General features: G+C 40.0%; 2 protein-coding genes across 2 annotated transcripts; both read left to right on the plus strand.

Annotated features, from left to right (window-relative positions):
• Window positions 1-29: 29 nt before the first annotated feature.
• mrps31 (mitochondrial ribosomal protein S31) lies at window positions 30-3,161 on the plus strand. The gene is made up of 7 exons (XM_026372686.1): window positions 30-212; window positions 1,039-1,518; window positions 1,647-1,799; window positions 1,912-2,055; window positions 2,132-2,208; window positions 2,349-2,489; window positions 2,586-3,161. Exons 1-7 carry the CDS (start codon window positions 100-102, stop codon window positions 2,819-2,821), a joined length of 1,344 nt encoding a protein of 447 aa, XP_026228471.1. The 5' UTR covers window positions 30-99; the 3' UTR covers window positions 2,822-3,161.
• A 1,033-nt stretch (window positions 3,162-4,194) lies between these two features.
• On the plus strand, window positions 4,195-19,746 carry LOC113170609 (forkhead box protein O1-A-like). The gene is made up of 3 exons (XM_026372761.1): window positions 4,195-5,091; window positions 15,671-15,862; window positions 16,058-19,746. Exons 1-3 carry the CDS (start codon window positions 4,465-4,467, stop codon window positions 17,234-17,236), a joined length of 1,998 nt encoding a protein of 665 aa, XP_026228546.1. The 5' UTR covers window positions 4,195-4,464; the 3' UTR covers window positions 17,237-19,746.

Below are 19,746 nucleotides of genomic sequence, written 5' to 3' on the forward strand. Positions count from 1 at the left end.
CCAGGAACTAAAGTCACCCTCGTGTTTACGGGGGTAACATTATTGTGTAGCAAAGGAGACAAACGTCAGGAACGTGGAAGGACATTGCAAGAAACAAACATGTACAGATTTTTATTGCGGTCCGTGCATAACGCTCGAAATTGTTCGGGCTGTGTCTACGAGGCGTTTGTGTTACCAGGTAAATGTGACAAGTCTGCAGCTCCAGTTTTAAGGTAAGTTGTGTCTATGACTGAACGGATGGAGACATCATGAAACTCACTTAATGAACAACAGCTTTCTGGTTTAACGAAAAACATACGACACCTGTACATTGATAGTAATATAAATTATCGATAGATCGACGTTTTTTTTATTTGCATAAACGCTGAAGCAGGTAGAGCTAGCTATTAGCTTAACTAGTCTGCGGATATCTTGATTGACATCTTCATGAGCAGTGCAGGTAGACCACTGGCAGGTCGTTTTAATAGTAACAACTGATTAATTTAATCTTAAGAAGAGTGTCACTCTAATCACCACAATGCCTCACAAAATATGTTTTTATAGTGTACATGCTCAAGAGTTCTCTGGGTGTTAACATGTACTGTAAATCAGGAATAGATCTACAGCAACTGGTCGATTAATGAATAACTACTTTCATAATCAGATATTAGTGTCAGTCATTATTCTAAACAGATATGTGAAATATTTGCAGTTTCTAACTAGTCAGATGATTTGATCCTTTTATTTGTCACAAATAGTAATAAGGAGAGTGGTCTTTTTATTTTAAATTATAAATCAAACAAAGCAAAACATTTGAAGAGTTTGGGTACCATTATATATGTTTTAGGATTTTATAAACAACAATGAATTGATTAATCAAAAAGATAAATGACAATTTGAAAAGTCAAAGTAAAAGTGAGTATGTGACAAAGAATATCAGAATATAATTATCCTAAATTCCATTGCTTTATAGTGAATATTGTAATAATATTGCTCAGACCCCTGTGGTTCCTTCCCCTTCAGACCTCTGTGATGATATATTCTGCTTTGCTCTTAAAGGTTTAACAAAGGATGTGGAATCAAAGCTTTAAGTACTAGTCCCGTCAGTCTCTGTGAGGCTGTCCCTTCTAATCCCAGTGAGAAAACAAATGCAGATAAAGTGACTGATCCAAAGGAAACTCCAGCGTTGGTTTCACAGAAAGCTGAGGATGACGGCAAAGTCTCCATGGTGGCTGAACAAAGGGAGGAGCCAGCACCGTTGAAGACAGAAGTTGGAAGTACTACAGATCAGCAATTGGAAGTTAAAGTTAAAAATACTGAGGAAAAACCTGAACAAGTAAAGACAGATGAATCCAAGAGTGGAAAGGAGAATCTCCTTAAACTACTTGGAGCCATGAAGGTGGAAGTTACAAACAAAAGAAAGCTCAAAAACTTGAAAGTGAAGCAAGATGATAAGTCTAATCACAAGTCAAAGCCAGCAGATATGCAGAGTACCATCAGTATGTTTCAGGAGGCTACAGTGGCGACTTCATCACAGAGGTGAGAGGGCAGGGTTGACTTGTAGCTTGTGCCTAGTGAAATATGTCACTTATTTTATACTGTGACTAGCATGGATAAGGATATTGGAAATCTAAGTCCCACTGGTCTCTGCACTGTGTTTTTTTTAGTTCAATGCTGAATCCTCAACTAGTCGCAGCTGCATCTGCTGCTGCCTCCACTCTGCCTAACCACACTCAGGCCAAGTCTGAGCTGCTTAGGCAGCTGAGGCAGCATGAGGCCGTCACTGAGGCTCAAAAGAAAGGAGACATGAAGGACTTAGGGTATGTAAGCTGGAGTCTAAAATATACTGTATGTCAACAATATTAACATTACTGGAATTACTGTTTGTCTTATAAACATGTAATAAACATGAATTCAACAATATTTTCTCAGAAAAATTATTGCCGACATGAAATTAGGAAAGCATAACAGCCGACAGAAGCCTCGCTTGGATAATCAAATCTGGTCTGATGAAGATGGGCGCGGGTATACACATGAGAGAGGAATCACTGCTGAACTAGACGGTGTTCGTAAAAGGTAAATATTTCATCACGTCTTTACTCACATGTTTCGGACATGGGCTGTGTGTGTAATAAGTGTATTTATTTTTCAGGTGGAATTTGTTCACAGGGAGAAAACTTAACATCTTCTTACCCACCACTGATCAAGATGGAGTCGAGCCAGCAGTTGGTAATAATATATTTTACCGCATCACACTGTTGTGAAGGGAACAGAACTTATTGTGATCTCTTACATCAAATTTTATGTGACACATTGCAATATATTGGTGGCTTTAACCCTGTTCATAATACTGATCAAATTTTTTCTAGCACGACCAACACTATGGGACATGGACTTCGCCAATCGCCTGTCTCTGTCTACCAATCAAATGCCACGCAATGGGTTTGACGAAATGATACAGTGGACCAGAGAGGGGAAAATGTGGCAGTACCCGATCAATAATGAAGCTGGTGAGTAATGACTGCAGTCTTTGAGTTGAATATGTAGACAAAAGAAAAACTGTTTGGCCACAGTGGGGCACAATGACAGTCATCTTGTTCTGTTAGGCCTCGAAGAGGAAGCCAACGTGCCATTCCATGAGCACATCTTCTTACACAAACACTTGGAGGAGGGCTTCGCCAGTGAGGGACCAGTGCGTCACTTTATGGAACTTGTGGCGGCTGGTCTGTCCAGAAACCCCTACCTGACAGTGCAGCAGAAAAAGGAGCACATTTCCTGGTTCAGAGACTACTTCCACCAAAAGCAAGATGTCCTCAAGGATGCTGATGTTTTCCTCAACTAAACGTCACACTAATAAATATCTTTTCAACATTTGTGGTGATATAAAAGTGAGGTTTTCTCAGCAAGGCTTTGCAGTCATGACTTTTACCTGTATATTTAAACAGATTAAAGTAAAAACTTGGTTTTGATTCTTGACTCCTCCAGGAGAGGACTGGCATAAAGTCTGTTTATTGTATGATGGGGAAAATTGCAGGACAAAAGTGAAATGTTGCTCATTTGTACAAAGTATTCGAATAATGTAAGACAGCAAAAATGACAGTCATGGATTTGTTATTGAATTTTCTTCCAGTTATCAAGGTGATTTGCGATGGTTGACGTGATTAAACTCTGATAGAAAAGGTTTTGTTTTGTATTAAGCTTGTGTTACATTACAGTGAATGGATTGTTTAAAAAAAAAAAAAAAGGTAGATGATAACATTTTGTATTATTTTAGTGTCAGAGTTCATACAAACACCTGTGGTCATGATTAATGATGTTTTCCCAGGCAGGCTTTAAAAAAAAATGTAACTGGTGTGCAGCATCCAGGAGCTCGGCTCAGGTTTACAGTAGCAGTGTCGTTAGACCTTGAACCTTGTGCCCCCTGGAAGGGAAGTGCTTTAAAAGTTAAAAAAAAAAACATGTTAACAATGTACCACACAAATTCCTTTTGGTCTAAAAACACCCTCAGCCATCTATTGTCTGTGAAAGTGTGGAAAATGAGAGGTTGACATTTGAAAGTACCTCATTTCCACATTTTGTTCACTTTTCCTTAAACACACTAGTGATTGGCATGATAAGATGTCAGCAACACTTCCTTACTTCTATGTACACTGTATGAAGTTAAGTGTGTTTGTGTGGAAAGACACTGTTCTGCTCAATAAGGTCACATACAGGCAACAAAGCCCCACTAGATGGCGCTACAGATAAAATGAGGATTTGTCAACAGTTGAAGTCAGGGTGTTGACTTGTGTGACAAAAGTGAACATGATCAACCAACCTTGTTATTAAATGGGTGAAATACGGTGGGAAAAACCCAAGCACACAATAAAAACACGTCATTATTCTGAACCTGTGAACAGTAAAGGACAAAGTAGGCTTTTCTGTACCTGATGCACAGGTTCAAGCTGTCTGTGTTCAGCTGCCTTTATGGTGTGTTCAGGTGCCGCCACAAAGTGATGAGGTGGGTTCAGACAGCACAAAGTTGGCCACTTGAGATGAAACTCATGAGTGCTGACCGTACTGGGCCTAATTATTGCAAAATTTTATACGAATACATCGCATATATAATAATTTTTTTTTTTTTAGTTCAAACAGGAGCCATTTGAACGAAAAAGCTGTAGAACTTCGAAGACGGAGGCTGTGCGAGGGCCGTGAAGGCACCACCAGGCTCTTTTACACGGACTAAGCTGCCGACTGGAGAGTTGCAGCTCCTCTGTGCAGGATGGTGTGAACTCTGAAGGTCTTGAACGGAGCACTTCCCTGACTCTTCTATTACAAACCTCCACTGTCTACACTGTCTGTTTTAATAGGCTGTTGGAATTTGACACATTTTATTTGAGTTTTTTTTTCCTCCTGTGTGATTTATTTTTTTGTCAGCAGGCTAATTAATATCTTTTTTTTTTATGTGAGTGTCTATGCAACATTGGACTCCGATTTGACTCTGTCATGGCTCAGGTACCGCCACCACCGACTCAGCCGGTCGAGATAGACCCGGACTTTGAGCCTCTCTCTCGCCCCCGGTCCTGCACCTGGCCGCTTCCCCGGCCGGAGTTCATCGACCCGTCCAGCTCCAACACCTCGTCGCCGGCACCATCGGTGCAGCAGGAGCAGGGAGGAAACACCGAGTTCATAAGTAACCTCGGTCTGCTGGAGGAGGACTATGAAGAGTACGCAGAGCAGAAACCTCCGGTGACCTGCAATGATTTTCAGTGTCGAGAGGAAAACTGTGTGCATCTGCATCACCACCACCACCTCCACCACCGTCACCATCTGCAGCAGCAGCAGCAGCAGCAGCAGCAGCAGCAGCAGCAGCAGCTCCCGGCTCCGCAGCTGGCTCCTCAGCAACAGGTGCCTCCTCCCGGTGTCGCGCCCTTGGGCAGCTCCGTCCAGAGGAAGAGCAGCTCGTCCCGTCGCAACGCCTGGGGCAACATGTCGTACGCAGACCTGATCACCAAGGCGATAGACAGCTCACCTGAGAAGAGGCTGACCCTGTCTCAGATTTACGACTGGATGGTGAAGAGTGTGCCTTATTTCAAGGATAAAGGAGACAGTAACAGCTCCGCGGGCTGGAAGGTGAGTTTCCACTGAGTGTGAGCTTAGTTAGGGTTGAATCTAATATAAAAACAAACAGAAAACCCATAATATTAAAAACAGAGAATAGACTATTACTGTTAAAAATGGTGCAAGAAGCACCCAACTGATTTTTATAGAAAATAATAAATGACTCCTACTGTATATTTTATATACAGTGCACCATTCAGTGGAATTAGCAGCACATCTGCACAGCACTGTTCAAAATATCCATGTAGTGAATCTTGATCTGCTCTAATGTCCACAGAGTGACTACATGCAGACAGATCTTCGTTAGTGTGTGACTGCACATACAGTATGTAGCCCACTGTTTGGACTAGAGTGTAAAACTGATGAGTCCTTTGAGGTGAATGCAGATTTATCTGTTAACTTAAATCACTCTCAACTCTCAACACAGCAGTTTAAACACTGGTTTACTTTATTACATACATTAACTTTATAGTTTTATCATAGGAAATATAAGAATTAAAAGACATTTTTGTACATGCAGCAGTATGAAAAAAAAAAAAGTAAAAGCATCAATGAAGGGTGAGGACCATTTGTTGTTGGTGACACCTGCATAATTTTCTCCCTGCCTGGTTGAGAGTTGTTTTCTATCAGCTACCAACGGTAAAAAAAACCCAGAGTGACATCACTCACTGTGATGTGGTCAGTCCAACATTTAACCCTGGGTTAACATTTAACCCAGAGAGAGAGAGAGAGCATCAGCACTTTTCTGAGCTGTATGTTGTTAGGTGTGAGCTGATCTTTTGATCCCACCCCGTCTCTTAACGTAAGCACTACATCTTAATTGTCACTGCTTTGTCCAGTAAAGGTTTGCACAGACTTACACTTATTAATGTCTAAATATTTATTTCAGGCCAGTGTTGAGCATACATTCAGTAGTAGCAATGGTCATCCAGAAATAATGAACAAATGGAAACAAACACTTTTTCGAAAGTATTTTACAGTAGTCTTAAATTTGGGTGGTGAACTTTGCCACCCTCAGTAACCTTTACTGTTTTCGATTGGTTTCCTCTGTCAGGGGCAGCAGGCATCTCTCTGCTGTGTCAGTGAGGAAATAACAGTTCTAAAGCAGCAGAGAACCAGGCACCATGTGTGACTGTAACCACACGTCTGACTGAGAATATTTCTCTTTATGCAGCCCCGAAGTAGAACACAGAGCAAAAATAGTGTCTGGTAACACATTTGGTATAGAGAATGCTGAGAGTATAACTTTTTAGCTTTATTATATAGCTGTCAACTAAGGACTTAAGAACAAGGCTTGACTGAGGAATGGTTGAAAGCAGGATAATGATGTGCAGAAATCAACACAGATTAAAGAAACTGCTTTTCTCATTCACAAACAAACCTCTGTTGCAACTGTATTTCTAGTACGACCACAAATCATACTGACTCATGGTCTGCAGTATTTCCATAACCATGGAAAACTGGGTATAGTGCTGAATTTTGAAAACTGTGCTTCCTGGTATGGAAATGTTTAGTACAAAGGACACATTGGAAAAGCATTTGCCTAAGGCTTGCACAAAAATGTTCATCCAGGTCTTTACGGTGTAATGTGAGGTGAAATAACTGAGTTATTAACAGAAATCAATAGAGGATCAAATCAGTCAGAGAAAGTCAAAGATGAGCCCAAAGTAGACGAAGTAGTAAAAATCTGAGTCAACTTCTTATTTCAGCTTTAAAGGTCTTTCCTGTAACCACTGCATTCTTTTCAGACGTAATTTCAAAGTTATGTCAGGAAATGCCTTTGTGAACCTCAATCAAATATAGTTTCCATTGTTTAACACCCCCACACGAAAAGCCTCATCAGCTAGTATTATGACTTTAGCTCTGCTATACCTCTGTTTCTCCCTTGTCTTAGTCTTTTTTTGCATTTGATTAAAAACATTTTCTTAAATACTAAGTGCACTGCCTGGCGTGAGTGCAAACACATTCTTGCCAGGGAAGCTGCGTGAAGTAAACTGTTTGGAGCTCCCCCGACAATAACAGGAGGTGACATAAACAGCTCAATCAGTGTTGGGGAGTGTGTCGGAGGGGAAGGGGCTGGGAGAGGGGGATGCTGGGGAACGACGTCAAACATCCTCCATTCCTGAGCTTTGTGTTCATATCTTTGTGTGCCTGTCTTCTAGAGTTTCCTCAGCGGATGCTGTGGCTTGGAGAAAGGGATTGCTGCGCTTTATCCTATCACATCCTTTTGTGGCCCCTCTCTTTTCTGAGGGTGTTTGTGTGTTCAAGTGAAGTTTGAGACTTCAGAGGGTTGAAAATGTTTTGGTAGTTTTAGTTAGGCCAAGTTTTAATAACACTATTTTAAGCCCCGGTGTAGAGAGTGTCTTCACAGTGCAGCACTTACAGAGCAATTCAGAGGTGATTGTAGGGCAGCATATGGAACTGATTACTGATCATTAAGATTTGCACATCCCCAGATTTTTTTTTTGTTTTGCAGTTGCTGTTGACTTTGTCTGTCTGAAGTACTGTCTGCATACCTGTAACATGGATAGTTTTCCATCCTGTGATTTAGCTTGAAGTATTGCCGCCCATGTGATCCTGGCCTCTGTGACCTTGTCTCAAACTGGGAATGTGACAGAAGGCGTGGTAGTTCATGAGAGTTTAAAAAGCTCATATAATGCTGGCCAGGATTAAGTGACCTGTAGTGACAACAGCATTGTATTAGTGTTATTACATAAAATGCAACATGCCCTCTTTTAAAGTTATAGCTAAAAAATAAGATATGTTGCTCAGAATCTGAGTGATCTAAGATAGGAGAAAAATGTGTTGATTGAAGTCCTCCAGTAACTTTGAAGTGCAGCAGTGGGATGTACGTGGAGCAATAATCATGAACCAACATCAGCGTTATATACATGTCCTTGAATTTCATATTTCATTTATATTCCGGTAAGCGAATGTTACCTAATAAAAAAGCAAAACATGCTTTTTATCCAAATTGACACATCTCTACCTCGGAGTCTGCATTCCCAAGTGTTGGATGCTCGCCGGGCCTTGGAACCACCAGCTAATAGTTATTTTTACACTTTCCTGTTAAAAAAACATGGCAGTCCCCCCTCCCACAATGAACTATGATGCATTTCCTACTGAGTGGATGGAAAACAGTGCCATGTGTTAACATCTCCGCCCTGCAAAACACGAGGGTCAGGACTGGAAAAAAAGGAGTTATCAAAAGGAAGGACCATGTATGGATCATGTTTGTGCATTTAATTTCACGTGAAGTCGTTTTATTCCACTTCCACTCATCCACATGCTATACAAAAAGCATCAGTCTGATTTATTATGATTTGTGGCTGTGTACTGGTTTATGTGTTGACTTTAGAGCCCACATGTGTGAGTGTCCCTGATTGTAATGACAGATAGAGAGAAGCCAGAGACCTCATGGTGGGCGGAGGGCGTAGGGTTTGAACCTCAGTAATTATATGGCTCCACCTAGAAAACTGAAGCTGGGTGGAGAGCAGGATGGAGGCGATGCTGCTGCCACTAGAGTTTCCTGTCTCCCTTTTTTGTTTTCCCTCCAAATCTTGTGTGACAGCGTAGTGATGGTAATGCCTTTGTCGCAAGAGAGGGCCCCTGGCAGCTGGGAGGACTAGCTCCCTTGGGATATTAGTGGGTATATGAGTGTCAATGTGCAGCATGCAAGGTGCTTTACCATCTTACTGGTTGCCACTGTTTTTCTCAGTGAACTGTGACCTTTAATAATGGAACAGGAAGTAGCACCCCCAGAGTTCAACTGGTGCAGAGATCTGATGAAACAGGGAAATTACAAGAAAGGAAGAAAGGTTATGAAGTTTGTAAAAGCCACTGTTTGTAGTGGTACAAAATTCTAAGGTAATTTCAGCATCTGTGCATTGTACTTAATGAACGGATGGAAAGTGTTGGTGGCAGTCTGCAGCCATGTGTGTAATGGCTGCCTGTTTATCAGCACTATATGACAATGCAGGAGCCTGTTGCTTGTGCTTTTACCGTATGATGACTGTAGTGACAGACAACCCTTACAGTATATAGTCAGGATGAGCTCCTCAGTGGAAAGGTGCTCAATAGTGGAACTGCAGGGCAGGTAAAATGCAAACTGTCCTGCAGCCAAGGTTGAGTAAGATAATGTATGTAATATTTACAAGTGATAGTGTTATTAGTTTAAATTTGTATTATTATATTTCAGGTTTTTAATTAATGTGGGTTAACTGAGACATCCGTCTCATTTGTGTGCTTGTTATGCTCAGCCTCACAGAGCCTCTAAAAAGACACTATAGGAGTAGAAAGGTTTTAGTTGGACTTCTTCTTATAATTCTAAAATGAATCATTATAAAATAGGCTTTTAAATATTGATCTATGAACTGTGTTTGGGGACACATTACAAGGTGAAAAGGGAGGCTTGCACTGAACCTAAGAGGCTAACTGAAAGCTTTATGTAACCCCATGAAGAAAGAGAGGCTTGGGGCAGGGGATTTTCAAGCAGAGCGACCATGGCTTGAGGGAAGGAGGGAGAGAGAGTAAAAGTCAGCTGAGTGGCTGAGTGGAGTCATGTCATGTTTTGCATTACCACCCTGTCTGTGCAGAATAGCAGTTATTCTGTAAATGATGTTCACAAAAAGAAGTTTTTCCACAATCCATTACGCAAGATATAAAGGCAATGGGTGTCAAGGGAGGCAAAGAAATATGGTGCGAAGAAAAAGAGGCAAGATCAAAAGTGATTGAGATTACTGCCCAATCCTGTAAAATATGAGGCTGAGAAAGATTAGAGATCAAGTTTCTGTTCACTGTGGTATTTCTGACCATTGAAGTGTCATTTAAATGGGATGCTGTGTGTGTGTGTGTGTGTGTGTGTGTGTGTGTGTGTGTGTGTGTGTGTGTGTGTGTGTGTGTGTGTGTGTGTGTGTGTGTGTGTGTGTGTGCATTATGCAATCAACTCCATACCACGTTGGGATGCTTAAAATTGGAAGCATCATTCTCATTTGTTCCCACTATGATTATTCAAGGCTGAACTCCTCAGATGAAGCTCTCCCTTCCTTTTCATGGCCCCACTTTGAAACTATTGCAGAAGTAGGTCACTCATTTTGATGCTCGCTGTTAATGAAGTAGCCCGCATTGTGTCTGCAGCCACGACGAGGTGACACAATATCCACGCTGAGCTGCAGGGCTCGCCTCTTTCACCGCCCTGTAACAGAAAACTCAGGTCCCACACTTATTTCAACTGCTTGCACTTCCTGGGTCAGAGGAGAAAGGGGGGAGGGTTGCACAGGAAGTCACTACCAGGAAGTGGCTTGTCCTTTTACTGTAATCTCTGCAAGTTTTATTCTCTTATGTACACCAGATATGTGACTGCTCTGTAGTGGTGATATTATCCCAGGTGCAAAATAAGTATACTTTAAGATGCATACTCAAAGTACAAAATAAATGAGTACATTTATACATACAATACACATAAATGTTTCATTAGTACATTACTTATTATTGTGTGTAATTTCAAGTTGTTCACTTAGTAGTGTTTTTAGTCATGTTGTGTGTGATTACTTTGATGTGCTGTCAGTCTTTGTGGTTAAGAACTACATTAATTTAATTACTCACCATGACTGAGGGTCCCATGAATAGTGGTCTCAGTGTTCTTCCTTATTTCTTGTGTGTTTGGATTTATATGAGTGCTAATAAAGCACACTGGTTGTTCTGATATATCTGGTGCATCTCATGAATTTCAGTAATCACTTTGTCAACCACACGTGCTAGTACATATAAATCCATATACTTGTGTTCAAAGTATACTTTAAGTTGTTGAACTTTAGCATGTCATATTACACCTCATATACTTTAATTACTTACAAGTAGTTTTGTATATATTAACTACAACTTAAATTCATGTAGTACAACTTTAGTTAAACAAAGCAGCTTCAAGTATACTAATCATTAGTCTTGATTCAAGTACACTTTGATACACATGGTAAAATTTAGCATATTTAATATTCAATTTCACCTCTAGTGAAACTAGTTCTGACTGATTGACAGACATCTACAAATCTATTTTATGCATGTCATTAGAACATAAATAATACAAATAATCTTTAATACTGCGATTTGTTTCAGGGACTTCATCCAGTCTGTGGTCAGTCCACAGACCAATCTGTGCCCTGACATTGTAGGATACGCAAATATCGAATGAATGTCTGTTAAATATAAATATATAATAGACATTCATTTATTTACTACATAAGCCCAGCCAACACATACTGTAGATCATAGTCAACTAACTGATCAAGAAGTTTGCAGCATCTGAACTCTTTGTGGTTACTGACAACCAAAGAGATAAACATACTTCCTTATTTCACTGTTAATTTGATTCTGATTTATGTACAATTGTTCAGTGTGTTTCCTCATTCTCTACCACCTTTGTTTAAAAAAAGACAGGAGCAGCTCAAAAACAATGCTTTGAGGACAGTTGCACCCATCGCTGAGGTCAGAAGCTCTGATTAAAAGTAAGAAATATAAAAAATAGATAACTTCTGACTCATCGCTATATTAGTATGTAACTTTCCTTTCACTTACAAATGAACAGTTAAACTCAAGAGCAATAAATGCCAATGCAAAAGTATTTCTATGTAACTGATATTGCTAAATTAGTCTTTGCTCATTATACTCTAACATGTTTTGGCCTGTCACAGGTGAACATTTGAATAAACTCTGTTTACATCTTGTTTTCCTCGATCTGTGGCCTGCTACGCATAGCCCAGTGGAGTAATGTGTAAAGTGTGCAAACATTAAATATATTCTCTATGTAATATATGCAGAACGAGTAAGACTGTAGCTGCAAAGTCCATGAGTGTGCTGCAGGTAGGAATCGGTTGTTTTCTTGCTCAGCATTTCAGTTGTTTGCTTAAAGAACGACTTCTTTCCCCTCTGAAGCTTAACATACTCTCACTTCAATATTTTGCTGCATGAGACCACTTTATGTAAATGCAAATTTAAAGTGTCTTCCCTCCAGTCCTCCATTACTAACTATCTAGCCTCATCATTGATATAAAACCGTGCTACTGATTTGAGTAGCAGCTGGTCTCCAGCAGCTGGTCCCCCGGGGAGCTCTTCTGTCCTGTCTGTGGCTGTTTCTGTCGCTGTATGTAAAATGTTGGGAGCCACTTTCACTGTGGCAGCACCTGCCACTGCAATGGGGCCTTGTTTGTTTACTTATCCTGTGGCCGTTACTGCAAGCCCCATGCTTCATTACACAAGAAACAGCAGCTGTGTCATTTCAATTGTTTTGAAGTCCTGGAGGAGGAGTCACTTCGTGTTGCAGCAGTTCGTCTTGATGATACCGATCACAGATCATTTAGAGATCAGTGGGTACATTTGAAGATAAAGGTTGGTGGAGGTCTTTCTAAAATCTATGTCGAGATCTTACAATTGCCACCAAAGCATATCTGAGCTGGGAAGCAACAGGTCAACAGCTGGTTTCTGCTGCACTGTGTTCACAGCACGCTGGGTGAACTGAAAGAAGCAAAATACATTTGCAGTGTTAGGAAACCTTATTGGAAATAGAGCGGTGTGTTTCCTTAACACATACCTTTCATTAAAAGCTCGTACGCTACAGTATTTTGTAATGATATGCACAGTGTGTGATGCATCTTCACTCTTGTACAAGTTTGAGTTGAATCATCGCTCTACTCTCTCAATAGATCTTCTTCCTTTAACATTTATTTCACTTACAGCCCCACATAATCTGTGTCTGGGAACTCCCCTGGCTCTCAAGAAAGGTCAGTGAAGATCATATAGATAGATGTAGTGCTCAGATGAGCTGGCACGCAGCTACAGGTGATGTATTTTACTGCTTTAAAGCTTGTTAAACGAGAGGGCGAGAACAACGCGATATTATACATGGGCAAAAATGAAACATAAATACATTTGGGTTGGGCTTTCAGGGAAATAGTGTGTGAATGGGGCATCCTCTGCAGTATTGAGGCAGGGAAAGTCTTTTGTTCTGCTTCAGCTGAGGCTAGGTCTGTCTCAGTCGAGGATTATCCAAGGTCGAGCAGAGAATGCCCCTTTCCCAGGATCCAGTCATGCAGTTCATGATCTATTGTGGGCACTAATCAAAGGCTGTAGACATTTTCATATCAACAGTGGTCTCAGCCATGCGTGAGCAAGATACGTCGTTTGGTTAATGATATAAAAGTTGGTCTACAGACAGAGTTTGTGCAACACACTGCACAGATCTCAGGTCCTCAACTAATGACTCATTTCCTGTCTTCGGTTGCTGATTAATATCATGTAAAAAGGCCACATAGATCATGCATTAAATACATTAAACAGTCAGATTCAACATTTTGTGGCCTTGCAATATGTACCAACTCCACCTTAAAGCTTCTCTAACAAGCATGTGCAGGATGTCCTCTGACACAGGAAGCTTTATTTAAACATCAGTGGAAGATATGGGAGTAGTCAGGTTCAGGAGGGGGCTGTTTGGGGCGGGGTTCTGTTAAGGTGAGTCAGAAAGCAGATGGACGGACCCAGCACTTAACACCTAATGCTTCTCCTCCTCTCTTTCTGTTGCTGCTCCGTCCAGCTTAGCTGCATGTCTCTGTTAGCGTCGGCTGAGCAGCTCGTGTTCAGCACGCAGTGAACTTATTGACCCCAACTCTGCCAGCAACAACATCTCACTCTGTCACCCTCCCCATCCTCACACTGAACTCTGTAACCTCCCCCTTGCTTTCTTTTTTGGTAAAGATTTCGCATTCATGCACAGTCTGCTGCTCCACATTTAGGATCAGGATTGACAAGGCTTCACCTCTAAATTAATTTGACTTTGTTCTACTTTTGTAATTATTTTCAATTGGACTTGCTATGCAGTTACCTAAAATACTTTTATTTCTATACTAACTTTATGGAGCTATTCACATTAATAGTTCTTTAGCTGTATACTTTTTTTATTTGAATGTATCTGTATTCTTAATAAATAAGTAATAAATCTTAATTTAAAAAACACATAATTCACTCATATTAATACGACTGAGTATGCATTATAATCTGTTGATTAACAATCAATAAACCCTGACCCAAGACCAACATTTCACAGACGCACTCACACAATCTATCTATTGTTTCTGTTTGAGTGTCTTTATCTCCTTGCTTTGTACATCTCTAATGAATGTTGTGGTTGGGGACATCTGGCTTTACTAACTGCAGGGAGCTGCTTTTGGGTTCACATGGGTATTGAGGGGAACTCCTTAGCTAGCACATCTTGTGTTGTTTTTTGGTGTTTGATTGTCCGTTCCATCCAGCATTACATTGAGCTGCATATTAGGCAGATCTTCTCCAAAGACTGTACAGTATGGTGGTGTGGCTGTTTTCCTTTTCCTCAACTATCTTTGTTTTCTTCCTCAGAGAATTACCACAAAAACATGTGCAAGTTTGTTAAACCCAAAGAAATATGTATTTCATATAAATTTATGTAATTTGTTTTAAAAAATTTCATTTTCTCTATGCTGTGTATTTTTATTTTTATTTTAGTGAAGCAGTGTTGCTGCTGATGGAAGGGTGTGATAGGGCTGTGCTGATAAAACCTGGTGGAAATCACAGAAAACATAGAAATATTAAATACAGTGAGGAGCAAATAGGATGACTAACCTACTGTAATAAACACTAATATACAACTTTTCATAGCGCAGCTGCGAGCAATTACAATATGATAAAAGACAACAACATATACTTAAAATAATTAATGAAATAAAAAAATATGTGAACGAAGCAACTAGAGCTAAAGGACTGAAGGAGCACACTGGTAGCTGAATAGTTGCATATGTCAGTACGTACACGTACTGCAGCAACCACAGCTTAAGTCCAGCTGCATGCCTTTGTTGCACGCCGTGCATGTTTCCTGTCTGTGTCTCCACCGTCTACTGTCCAATAAAGCTGAAAATTAATCTTGAATAGTAAAAATTTAAGAAAACTGTTCTATTTAATCTACTTTTTGTTAGTATACTCAGTAACAGATACTGTACTCTGTTGGCAGTTCTGAACAAAGGTTCATTAAGTGTGAAATAACACCACATGTCCCGTCCATCTCTCACTCAATCGTGTCAAAGTGACCTGTGTGTTTTGTGTGTTTTGCGACTATAAGGATGGAGTGAACAACACTTAACAGGCATAATGTTGTTAGAGGAGGATATGGGCACGTGCATACTTCCTGTTCATCTGCTGGATATGACATCACACTTAGCCTCTTTTCCACTTTGCATGAGAAATGGCAGACATTTCTCCTGCAAGGCAAAGCACCTAATATAAATCTGACTGGAAAGCGGTGTTCAAGCAGTTGCTTCTTTTCGCAGCAGAATATCTGTGTTATTTGTATAATATTTCTATAACATAATGTGTTGTTGGGCATCCTAGTAGTAATCTGATGCATCTAGTTGGCCACATGTCGAGATGAGATGTCCTTGCACAAGACACAACTGAGTCATGTACTTTTTTTTGCAGCTTTCTAACAATTTCTCCCAGGGAATCAATGAAGTATGTGATTAAAATGATTATGTACACAGATAACATACAAATGATCCACTCTTTGTCAATCCAGAACTCTATCAGACACAACCTTTCCCTGCACAGTCGCTTTGTGCGCATACAGAACGAGGGAACAGGAAAAAGTTCCTGGTGGATGCTGAACCCAGAGGGGGGAAAGAATGGAAAGTCACCTCGACGCCGAGCTGCCTCCATGGACAACAACAGTAAACATGCCAAGAGCAGAGGAAGGGCCACAAAGAAAAAGGTATAGTTCCTTTCATTAATGCTATACTATTATACTATACTATTAACTTTTATATATATTTTCAACATATAGGTTCCATGTATTTTTCTTAAGATTCTGTTAAACCAAGAGTAATTTAGGTGTACATTTATGTTTATAATATACTTGTCTAGTTTACAGCAACATGTTTGAGGTTGTTACAATTTCTCTATCCAGATGACTCTACAGGAAGAGGTCGAAGGAGGTTCAACCAGCCCCAGTTCCCACTACCCTAACTGGCTGGGAAGCCCCAGCTCCCACAATAATGAGGACTTTGAAGCCTGGAGCTCCTTTAGGACACGCACCAGCTCTAACGCCAGCACTCTGAGTGGTCACCATTCGCCTTTTCCTTCTGAACAGGATGACCTGGGGGAGTCTGATGGACACATAATGTATCCTGGAGCATCTGGGGCAAAGATAACCTCTACCTTGCCCAGACTATCTGAAGTGACTGGGTCCATAGGTCAACATGGCTCAGAGAATGTCATGGAGAGTCTGCTGGATAACTTGAACCTGCTGTCCCCTAAAAACCCCCAGCTGGGTTCTGACTCCACACATTCCTCAAATTCTGCCATGCTTCAGAGCGGTCCCTACAGCTCCTCTGGCTTGACACCACACCCACAGCAGGACTACCGTAAGAGCATGTACAGCCAGATGAGGATGAACTCTCTCTCCCCTGCACCCTTGCAGGCACTGCCAGAAACTAAGCTGGGCTTTGGGGCTTATGAGAACCAGTATATCTGCCCTGCTGGCCTACTCAAAGAGTTGCTGACCTCAGATGCAGATGCCAGCAGGGACATGATGCCCTCAAGGGATACACTGGTGTCTCAGGTTGGGAGGGGAGGTTGCTTACTGCCCACATACAGCAGCCAGAGCCATGTGGTAGGTCATAATGGAGTAAAAATGATAAAGCCTTCTCAGAGTCACCCAATTCCTCATGTCAATCCACAAGCTATACGTAGCCCGGGTCCCTCAACCTCACGAGACTTGAATAGCTGTAACATGATCCCACTGACGAGGCGCTCAGACACCTCTCCTCAAATAACCAGCCTGAGGACATGCATGCATCTGCCCCAGGGACACTCAGCACACATGAATGAAGTTTCAACAAGCTATAGCAGAAGCAAAGGCTACAGGGAACTTAACTCAGTTCACCCACATGGTCATCATCAGGAGCGGCTGCCAAGTGATCTGGACAACATGTCCATTGAGAGGTTTGAATGTGACATGGAGTCTGTCCTCCACGACACTCTCATGGATGGTGGGGCTCTGGACTTTAATTTTGACCCTGCAGCTGGACCCCATGGGTTTTCCCAGAGGGTAAAGACCAACACACACAGCTGGGTGTCAGGCTAGAATGCATAGTTCATCGCACACAGGTGAGACAGACAATTAGCCTGGTAGTAATATTCTTTAAAAATCCTTTAAACAACGTCCTCAAAGGTTTGTTATCCCTGGTGATTTTCCGTACCGCTACACAGGTATAGTCAGCATCACTTTTCACCTCACCATGTGAAGACAAAAAATATAAATGCAAAGTGGTCACTGCCCTCACTGTCCATAAAGTATGAGATAAATATCTGATAATAAATCTTGAGTTATGTATATTGAATAATCAAATGAGGTTTATTATTTTAGATCTAAATATTGATACAATAGCTCAAGAGAAAAAGTGAGACCTGTCCAGATCTCAAACTCGAGATATGTATATATTTGTGTATTGTTACTGATTCATGATACGTATATGACAAGAAAGAAATCTATATCAGAGTGCATGAAAGAAAATGTATAAGATCTGGTAAAATGAGTAAGTGTTGGATTGATCTTGTGTCAACACATGCATATTCAGTGAGATAACAACATTTCCACTCTAAGTTATATCCTCATTAAAGGTAATATTCAAAAGATTGATCAAGTGATTACATGAGTGTTAACCTGCCGAGATCATTAGGTTTAAATAATAGATAAACCAGTGTATCATTTGCATAGTGATTCATGTTAACATAATTAAAACAGTAAATTAAATAACCATAACGAGCCCTAATAAATCCTGAAATATTCTGATTGGTGTACACACTTATAGGCCTATATTTAAAGACAATTCATGGTACAGTCAGTCCTGTCAAACTACTGCACTCAGATCCAAATCCAGCCATATCTGCTCACTGACGGAGGTCATTAGACACCGGAACAGGAGCCACACTCTGAAATTAACTCATAAATCATACGTTGTTACATAACATAACATTTATTTATGTATTTGTTCTAATTGCAGCTGTTGGATTCTTGCTTTGTACTTTGTATACTTGTAAAATATGTGTGCCCATATTGTGTACAATGTAAATACTGTATTTGAGTTACATGTTATTGTCATACTGTATTTTTTAATATCAGACTCATACTGAACAATGAAATTGCAGATACATTAGGGGTATTACTTCACTGAATGCATATCAGTCTTAGTGAATGTGGAGGGGTTCTTCTTGTAGATGATCACTGTTACATTAACTGTTTTTTTTTTCATGCAACAATCATAAGTTATTTGGAAAATGCAATTGCTTAGAAAAACCTACCAACATAAGTTTTTGTGACTTTGTAATTAGGATTGTTGCTGTCAGCGTTCCCAACTCTCCCTGTTATCACATGAACCTTTGTGGCTTTAGGGAATTCTGCCATACTTATATTTATACAAAACTATTTCTGAAATTACATGTCAATTAGTGTGACCGCCATCTTTTGGTGGTGAAAAGATTTTTAGAAAGCTGTAGCTACTTTCTAAAAAAGGGACATTTTACAAAATGTGTTAAGCTGTGTAGGACAGGAGGAACTAGGAGTAAGTAGGAAGGCTGATGAGATACTAAACTGACAAAAACAAAAGGATGCTGGTCTCTGAAGTTTAGCTAAGACAGTGCAGGCCTTGCTTCCTTTGTACCTTTTAGCATCTGTAGTTTTTGTGCACCAAAGAGTTTTCTACTTTACAAAGTACATTTAAAAGAACGTGTGCCAATTCACTGTGCCTAGATGGTCTCACAGACTTCTAATTTTATACATAATATTTTCTTTAGTTGTAACCTACAGTTTCGTACATGGAGGTTTTTTAGTGAATTGTAAGGATTTTACTGTGATGTCAGATTCTGTGTATGTTTGTCTTTACATTTAAGTTTACATATCACAGTCCAAACTATACAAACAAATAAATCAACACTCATACCTCAAAATATGTTACCTCTGAAGTGTTTAAGGGATTTCTTCCTGCAATTTTCCTAGTGAGTAATGTATTCATTTTTACACACACGGTTTTGTACATGTTGTAATTAATGCTTAAACCAGTTATATTTTGATCTGTTCAGAGAGGTGCAACATGTGTCTTAGAGTTTCTTATGTATTTGTGCTTGAGAGTTTTAGCCAATAGTACAGTCATAGTATTACAAGTTAGAGTTAAGGAAAGGGTGACAACACCATCAATAATTTTAATTTAATTTGAATATTTGTGAAATTGTACATTTTAAAATACTTAAAATAGATTAATGTATTCTGTTTAGAGAAATTAAAGTAGTTCAGTAAACTGTTGGATCCTGTTGTGGCTTAAATGTACAAGAGTCAAGAATAAGTGGTGCGAGTGTTTCATCACAGGAAAACATAGTGACCTTATGTAAATGAGAATAAATTTATAAAGTACTTGAACTTGTTACATTCAATTATAAAATTATATCATTTTTATATATAATATTTGACATTACAAAAACTGTCACCCACTTGTGCAGAAATTATTTTTAGTAAGAATTGAATGTCTTATTATATCCTATATCAGTTTTTTTATGCAGTTTTTTTATGTACCCATTTAATGTAGAAATGCCCTTGTGAAC

This window comes from Anabas testudineus, chromosome 14 (assembly GCF_900324465.2).
Source record: "Anabas testudineus chromosome 14, fAnaTes1.2, whole genome shotgun sequence".
NCBI lineage: Eukaryota > Metazoa > Chordata > Actinopteri > Anabantiformes > Anabantidae > Anabas > Anabas testudineus.